Below are 9228 nucleotides of genomic sequence, written 5' to 3' on the forward strand. Positions count from 1 at the left end.
TAACGTTTTGTATATTATTTTGAAAGAGAATTAAATACCCACTACTTTAATTCGAAGAGAAAATGTCTTTATGTGTGAATGAATTGTGATATAATAATTTCATTTAAGAGAAATTTAAACCATTTGGATTGGAATAGAAAGCTCCTTCAATCAGATATACGTACACTTAGGTTTCATTGTATAAAAAAAAAATTAAAAATAGTTATTATTTGGATTAAATAAATAAAGAAATGGGATTTGGCACCAGTTCTTGATATATCAAACCCTTTATAGGAATGATACATATTAATCATTAAAGTCAATATTATTTATTTAATTTGGTATCCGAATTACATGGAATTTAACTTGGCGCCAATTGTTGATATCAAATCTTTTTTACGATCGATAGATAAAATTTTGAGGAATTTAACTTGGCGCCAATTTTGTTGATGTCAAATCTTTTACATGAATGATACATATCATTAGAGTTAAGTAATATGTATAAAGGACCGGTTTCACCAACCCGATTAAGCCGAATCAATCATAAGTGTCAACCATAAGTGGTCAATTCCACTAAACAGCAAACGCGATTAGTCAGTTCCATGGCGAATTAGGTAATTGGCATTGATGAAACCGGCCCAAATAATTTTTACGAAAAGCACGCACACTTAGCGCTTTTTTTACCTTTTTTTAAAAAGGTAAGCTTGTATAAATAACAAGAAACAGTACCATTTGTGTTTTACTTTTTAATTTGATAGATAAAATTTAATATTGTATACAAAGGACCGGTTTCACCATCATATTTACATCATATATCATATGTAGACAAACAGGTAAACAAAAAAATATTTCTTGAAATGAAGATTCTCCGACTTAAGGGGATGCTGGAGGTCCTGTTTTACCATTAATTTTTAAAGACTCTTTTCTCTTAATTGTGTTTATGGATTGAAAAGTCCTTCTCCACAATTAAAGTATCGACAACAACACAGGCTGCCAGCTATAATTTAATACGAAAAATGAAAGAAAATTAAAAATTGTAATTTTGTCACCGGCTTCTGTAGTCAACTCGTCACAATGTGTGCTGCATATAAGAGTTTCAGATTTTACCAGTTTAAAATAAGTAGCCAGCAGCCTACAGGAAACCTCGAAGAACAATATTATGCTTTTAGAAACGAGGTAGGTGTTTTAGTATAAAAGAAGAGTCGCCGAAAATTTCGTTTGTATATGAAAACGAGCAGCATTTTAGTATCATCTATACTGCAAAGAAGAAGTAATCTTATTTTGTTCTAAAAAGTTCTTTCATAAAATATTTTTGTGAAAAAGAGATATATACTTACGCTTCCTTTTTCACTTCCATGTTGAAACCAATTTCTATTGTTATAAATATATAATTATATAAATAGTATTAAATAGTATTGGTAACGAACAAATTCTCGGTCATTTTCTTTATTTACCAATTATCAATTTTCGCAATCGAAACATCATTTCGTGTCATCAAATAGGAAGCATCCAATATCAAAATTGACGCTTGATATTCGCCAATTTTTATCACGTGACTTATTTTGATGATTTTGAACGCCGAAAATGAGTGTCAAGCGTCGGCATGAAAAGGCACCTTTATAAGCTGATGACAGCTAATAATGCATTACATGAGGAAAGTTAAATTGTTAGAAAATAAAGAAAGTTAGTACGTACTTATTATAACATGTACTTAATAGTACATACATTATACGTACATTATTAGACTCTATACGTAGAGTCCTAGAACTCTAATTATAGCAGTAATGAATTAAAATGGCGGTCACGTGAGATTTAGACCAATCAAACCATATTCTTTAATGTCGCATCTCTGATTTCTAGGACTGTATTCAAACTATTCATTTAAACCAAACTTCAATTGGAATGTGCAGGCATCTAATCTATCTAAATGCCTCTACAGCCATCTAGTGCCAGACGGTGCAGTCGTACATTTTTTTCGGTTGATGATGACGTATCCCATGTTGAATTTCAATGAAAAGTGAACAGTTCGGAAATTTGTGTGGCAATATCTCCGCTTATAGAATACGTAGAGAAAAAATAAAAACACGTATAATACAATCGTAGTGTAAGCTATCGAGTAAGGTATATATTAAAATCAATCGAGACAGCCGTTATTGAGATCCGATAATCTCGATCTGACGCATCTCTCCGGTTCGCGTAAAGTAGCCACGGCAGTGTCGCTGCGCTTTGGCTTAGCGCCGAGACACTACCAGTGTCTCCAAATTGACAGCGCGAATGTGTGAAATCTCTTGAATTCGTGTGAATCGACATATTTTTACCGCGATGTGTAGCGTAGCGCGGTGAGATAAATCGAATTATGCGACTTTTTCCCAAGGAAAAAAAAGAAGATAATCAAGTGAATTGTGAAAACTGCGTAAGGGTGAAATCACACGGTGCGTCATAGGGCTGCGGAATACGGAATGCGTCATTGAAGCAACCAATCAGCGCTATTCCGCACTTAGATGATCCGGAATAATCCGGAATAGAGAATACGTTATGTTTTAAACCGCGGTGATAAATCGCAGGTCCGTTTTCTGTGACTGAACTAGTGTACACTTTTGGAATTTAAAGTGAGATAGTATACGTTTGATATTTGTTGAAACTCGAAATGCATATCCTATTGATCTCATGCTGTCTCCACTGGCTAAATACCTCAAGCAAATTTGCAACCTTGTGTCAGAAGCAATTGGTTCTCTAATATTTGTTTGCTTTTCAATTCCAGGGCCTACTATTGAAAGAAAATGCTCGAAGGTGCCAACATCCATTCTCAAATAATTAAAATGCAGCGAAGGATCAGTTGCTCTCAGCATGGTAACTAAATTGTTACTATCACCTTGGCGAAACCGCTGCTCTACTGAATAAATGGGCCTGACCCATACACTTCTTTTGGATTTTCTTTCTGACAAGGCAACGTAAATTGAGTATAATTTTATCAAAGTTAACCTTATTTTCTCCTTTCGATAGTGCATCATTGGAGTTTTCACGAATATTTTTACTAAGTGCTTAATAGCTTCAATCATCATTATTATTTTATTATTCATGATGATAAAAAATTACTCACTGTATGATAGCTTAATTGCATCCAATTTGCGCAAGTATACTCAAGATCAAGACATCAAGAACAATGACGCATGACGCATTACGTGCGATTTCGGCGTGCCCTGTTCACACGCTGCGGAAAAATGATAGTAAATTCTTTACAGCTGATCAAAACATTGTTTTGAGATTGTAAATATTAATTGTAAAATATTAAATACCACAACAGTAATAATTGTTTTTACAATTTGAGAAATTATATTTTATTTTAATAAGCAAATTATTAACATAAAGTTAGAAATTTCTAAATTTATTCATCCTGGATACATCTTTGACGACACGGCGAAGGATTAGATGCCGAAATATATCAGGCGCGCAGGATCTACCGAATCTATTCGAACCTGTCTTTCATACAAGTATGAATTATTTTAAATTAAATGGAATTACGGATTAAAATTCATTTAAAATTAAATGAAAGATCTGCGTTTATAGCTCCTAAAAATTTGCTGGTAAGTTGAAAACTATCATTATTTTTGTAAAGAAAAGATTAGAGAAAAATTGATCAAAGAAAACGTAAGTTTTTTATTGCTCGGTAGATCTGGGATACCTTTTGTGTTAAGTGTGCAAGGTATCGTAATCAAAATCAATAACCGGTACATTATGTAATCACGTCGTTGCGGCTTCCTCGTTGTTATGTATAAGTAATGCAATAAAGACGTGATATTTTATATCCTCATTTATTCTACACATGAAATGCTGCAGTTTATATTTATATACGAAGAGAAGGATATACGTAAAATTTTGACATATCATTCCCTTATTTAAGTAGATATAACTAAAGTTAAATTTCTCAAAAAAGGGAAAAAAGTGTTTTTCAACTTGATAGAAAATTATTGTCTAATTAAAAATAAATGGATCGGTATAAGAATATATATACCTGTACATATAGTATCAACATGATGAATTATTTTCATCATTTTTGTCATTTTTGTTTTAAAAAAATCACACTTTTTAAAATCGTTGGACGTATGCTAGTGCATATATTTAATTTTAACGAGTTTTAAAAATCATCTTTTTCGAATTATGATAATTTCGTCGATTTGTATGAGATTAGTTCACTTTTTTGTTGATAGAATAAAAAAAAATGTTTACTTGACTCATTCATAATACAGTAATAATTCGAAAATCACGTTTACTCTCTAAACTCTAAATTTCTTGGAATGAAATCTCATTCCAAGAGTTAAAATACTACCACTATTGAAAGACTAAAAAATTTGCACTCTTTAATAAAAGTGGCAAATGTACACTCTTTTTTGGAGAGATTAGAGATTTTATTCATTTTACTCCAAAAATTTATAAAGTTGCGTTACCTTTTAAGAGACAGAAATTAAAAAAAAAAGCATTGCGGTTTTTTGACGAGATTCCGCTATATAAGTACACCGACTTTTATATAAAGCCGTTTTAAAAACTATAAACAATTCGCTCAACGTGCACAAGCATAAATTTGGTAAAGGTTTAGGATCGTTTTTTGAATGCAGGTCAAACAAAAAATTACTCCCTTTGTTCAAAGTCTCTACAAGGTCCGCTTTAAACGTGTGACAATCCAAAATGTTGATCTGTCACAAGTCGCAGATGCTTAAAAGCTCAGAAATTTTGCGTTTTTCCTCTGATTTTAATTCTCATATGGAACTCTATGAGAGCAAGAGAAATAATACTCACCCGTCTATCGTTGGTCATGTCTGATCGGGATCTGGTGTCCAGGACAGCTGGTTCTCGACGAATACACGTGCGCGGTGAGATGATTGTCGCCAGTGCACAACGAGGATGCGGTAATCGACAAACCGGGACCCATGCATGTGCAGGTGATTGGAGAAACAGAGAGAGAGAGAGAGAGAGAGAGGGGGGGGAGCAGAGAAAAAGAAAGTGAGGGAGAAAAACAAGAAAAGAGAGAAAAAGAGTCACTGGTGTGGATAACCAACTACACGAGTCGTTCTCTCACGCCGCGCTTACTAGAAGAAACAAAGGAAAATGAGACAGGTGTCTAATTAACAAACAACTCATAAAATTATGAGAGTAAGCTCGCGCGGCGCGTCAAAGCGCGGCCGCAATTTCTGTGTAACTAAAGTACCTAATAAACTTGAGCTAAGGGAGGGAATGTGACGGGGATTGAATTAACTCACGTAATTAGACGTTACTCGGGCCGAGTTATCGCAACGATCGCGTCGTTACCGAGACAGTGATGATCCTGCTAACGAGATCTTCTCTCTTTTCTAAATGTAATAACCACTTTCCCTCCAATTTTGAAAGATTTTGAATGATCATAGTTTTCCATCGAAGAGAATGCGGTTCAACGCGGAAAAATCCTTGAAGGCTGTTCGCCAAACATGCTCCAAGTATTGAGTCGTTAAATTTTCCAATTATTGCTTGTACAAACGACGCGGTCAAAATTGGATAACTTATTTTGGCGGTGCCACTGCAGGCACACGTGAGATAGAGGTTTCTTTGATGATATATAGCAGGCTTATATCATGCATGCTATACCTATATAATCTAGGCCATGTAAGCTGTACATCATATAACTTGAAGTTAAAACGTAGTGAAACGTTTTTGCCTGTTTTCGCAAAAGCGAAAAGCCTCTAATCACCAGTTTTTGCCATTAGCATGTCCTCGAGCGCGGAGTCTTTATTCGGCTGCCGGATAGATCGTTTTTTCTTTTGATTTGATTCATCTTCACGACCGAGGGTAGGTAGTATTACGTGTGAAATCAAAGAGGTCAAGAAAAATCAGGAGTTACGTACAGGTACGTGATAGTCCAGATACAGTCTAGAGACAATTGTGGCTCCTTTGACCAGATGTAAAACTGTCTGCGGAGCAAACTGCTCTAATGTTTAAATTGCGATACGTACACCCGGATGCGCCATGCGAACAATTTGCGTTTCTTCACCTTCCTCGTGATGCTCGGAGCGATTACGAGATCGACCGATTGACGCGCTCGTCGCACAGAAAAGAACAACTACAGAACAAGAGTTACTACCGTGCGAGAGCCGAGTGCTATCGAGCCCGAATGCGTTCAGCCACACCGCGCCGACCATTCGGCTTCTACTGACAAAGGCGAGTGACTATCTAGTGATTAGTGCTCGCAGAACCTGACGCCTGTTGTTTGTTGCAGTGTCATGCAACAGGTATCAATAACAATGAAATACAAATATTGATGAGTTTGATACTTTTGCGAGTGCCATTCAACAACACAAATTACAAGTGGACTCAAGTTTCCGCTTTCTATTTCAATTCTGCCGCTACGCATCGATGACTCACGAGGAATATATAGAAGAGAAACAGAAATATGATTATTTCTTGAATGTGATGATCGAGGGCTTATTGAATTTGCTAGCCAAGCGGTTGGCCCCTGGATGGAAAGTTGCTGAAACTAAACTCTCTCAATCTCTTCTTCCATGACTTAAGTATAAAAATTGGTTCTATTATCTTTTTTCTAACACGAAAATATATATCATTAGACTATCTGATTTTCGCCATTTTTTTTTGTAAAGTTAGATAAAATTGTGTCAAAATTTTCTATTGTACAGAATATACAGAATATACTCAAATAAAACTGCCAAATATCTTCTTTTTTTGTTAATCGCAATTTTAATTTTCCCGATATACGTTACAGAATAAGAGATAATTAGTTTCAGCATGGGACATTCTGTTATATCCTATATTCTCTGAAGCTTGGGATAATTTAGGATTTATTTAAATAAGCTCGGTTTAGGTAAAAAATGCATAATTTTTCAGTGTAAAAAACATTTCACTAAATAAATCATAGTGTAAATATTACAAACCTGAACATGTATCCATCGCTCTGATATACATTTTCATATGTTTCTGTCATACAGTAAACGTCAAATAAAAAAAATAGAAGAGGCCGGAAGAAAATCAACTATATATCACATGCGCACACGCGACAAATTATAACAACAATCCTACGAAATAGATTGATGCTTAGAACACAATGATTCGTTGACGTTACAGATTCTATTGCCGAATCGATACGAAATTATTCCTTTATTTAATACATGAAATTCATAATAGCCATACGAAATTTACAGAGAACTGCAAATTACAGAGAACTGCATGCAAAAAATTTTCCATACAAATAACTTCCTGTAAAGACTAGACGGACTACTTCAACCGAATCCTGATTAATTTATCAATATATGCAATACTGAAAATGTCCATTTCTACCAACATGGATTAACTTTAATCTTGATCAAAATTATCTTAATCGAAATTAAAGTTAATCTATATAGGCAGAAATGGATATAATATTTTATTATGGATATAATTCTCAGAACAGGATTAGCAGAACCTAACCTTTGGAGAATTGTAGCTTTTGAATATATATGCTATTACAGCAAATTCGATTGTTATGCGTTACACTAGATCAATACATGTACATAAAAGAGCGGTGAAAACTGCTATAAGGCCCAGTTTCACAACTCACGGTTAACTCTTAACCGAGGTTCAACTTATTTGTCACCTTTTTCCAATTCTAGAATTGAAAAGAGATAATGAATAAGTTGAACTTCGGTTAAGAGTTAACCGTCAGTTGTGAAACTGGGCCTAAGTACATAAAAGTTAAATATTTTTTATTTTGCTGTGTAGACTGCACCAGAACTTTTCTTCTCATTTTTGACAAATTTCAAACACATATCTATTTCACTTGATGTACAAAAAGTGTGAATTAGTTTAGATAAAAAAACATACTTAATATTTTAAACAATTAAATACTTAATAATGATGCTATCACATTATTTAACAGAATATGCATGTGCTACTGCATTGTCAAAGTTTATTATACAAGGTGTCTCTAAAAAAAGTCATACACTTTAGGAGCATGTAGAACAAGAAAAACGAACATTTGTTTACAAATTTCAAAAATGGATTTCTGAATAAATTTCGGAGGAGCAACTTGTTGAAAGGTTGCGCTTCATCCAAACAGTAAGTTTGTCAGATTTGATCGAAATCATGTCTGTTTATATCTAATTCCGATGTTTTATCGTTTAAACAAAGAGATATCTTGGCAATCGTTTGTTTTCGCACTTACATTAGAACTTTTCGACTTATTTTTTATTGTTCTATATGCCCTTAAAGTCTATGACTCCTCTTTGGGGACACCCTGCATTATACCATAGCATTCAGATACTTTACATAGAGTATACCTTTTAATGTATATTAATCTAGTATAGCGCGAATGATTGAATTCACCCTTAGATAATGAAAAAGTAGATCTGTGTATAAGTATTATATATAAAAAAAGAAGTACCAGTTTTCGAGTTTGATTTTTTTATATTCTCATAATAATGTAAAGGGGATATACAAATATAATCTTTGAAAACTAATAAACCGTCCAATTTTGAACGATCCAGTCATCGCCAGCTAAGGATTTTACTGCAAACAATAGAATTAACAGTTCTATCCAAGTAATTTTATTAATATAAATTATTAGGGCAGAATTGTTAATTCTTTGTTCGACACACAGAGAAAAAGATGAGAGTAAAACGACGAGTTGTGCCCAAGAAATTTTGCGTTGTAAGAAAACGATTCCACTGCACTGTATGATGCGATGATTAATCAGGATTTGATCAAAGTTGTCTCGTTTTAAATGCGATTCGTGTTTAAAGATTTAAACTCGACACTCACTTTGCCACTAGGCTTGTAACAGGCCCTGGCGTCTACCATGTTGTTCATAATCGTATGCTGAACCTCGGTGCCGTCCGTATCGTCGAAATTCGACTTTTCCTCCCGCGCGCGTATCATCTCCCAGCAGGTGACGTTGAGTCCCATAGACCCAACTTGGCGCGGGAATATATCCTCGAGGCTCTATCGAGTATCGCGTTGTCGGAACAAAACTTAAAGAAGTGACTACGAGCGATCCATCGCCACCGCGCCGTGCCGGCCGCGGCGTCGCTTCTTTCCCGCTCACATACGACACATACCAACACATACGCCTGCGGGGTCTACAATAGAAGTCGTAGCAGTCGTACTTCGTAGGGTCTTAAGTCGTAGAAAATTGACCAATCATAATCGATTATTCTTCTCATATTCTACTGTGATTGGTTAATTTTCTACGACTTAAGACTCTACGACTGCTACGACTTCTATCGTAGACCCCGC

At 34.8% G+C, this 9228-nt stretch overlaps 1 protein-coding gene across 5 annotated transcripts in view; it reads right to left on the reverse strand.

The window, feature by feature from the left end:
• The window catches only part of LOC108769118 (coronin-2B), a 23367-nt gene extending 14319 nt beyond the window's left edge, over positions 1 to 9048 (reverse strand). Inside the window, exons 1-2 of one of the 5 annotated variants that reach the window (XM_018519934.1) lie at positions 8755 to 8833; positions 4774 to 5063 (exon numbers count right to left, since the gene is read on the reverse strand). In XM_018519934.1, the coding sequence (XP_018375436.1) occupies positions 4774 to 4791 (18 nt within the window). In that variant the 5' untranslated portion in view covers positions 4792 to 5063; positions 8755 to 8833. Of the gene's footprint in view, positions 1 to 4773; positions 5064 to 5852; positions 6530 to 8754 lie in introns of those variants that run through there. The other 4 variants (XM_018519932.1, XM_018519933.1, XM_018519930.1 and 1 more) reach the window with 4 other exon arrangements.
• Positions 9049 to 9228: the final 180 nt, after the last annotated feature.

Source organism: Trachymyrmex cornetzi, unplaced genomic scaffold (genome assembly GCF_001594075.2).
Source record: "Trachymyrmex cornetzi isolate Tcor2-1 unplaced genomic scaffold, Tcor1.1 scaffold854, whole genome shotgun sequence".
In the NCBI taxonomy this organism is placed as follows: domain Eukaryota; kingdom Metazoa; phylum Arthropoda; class Insecta; order Hymenoptera; family Formicidae; genus Trachymyrmex; species Trachymyrmex cornetzi.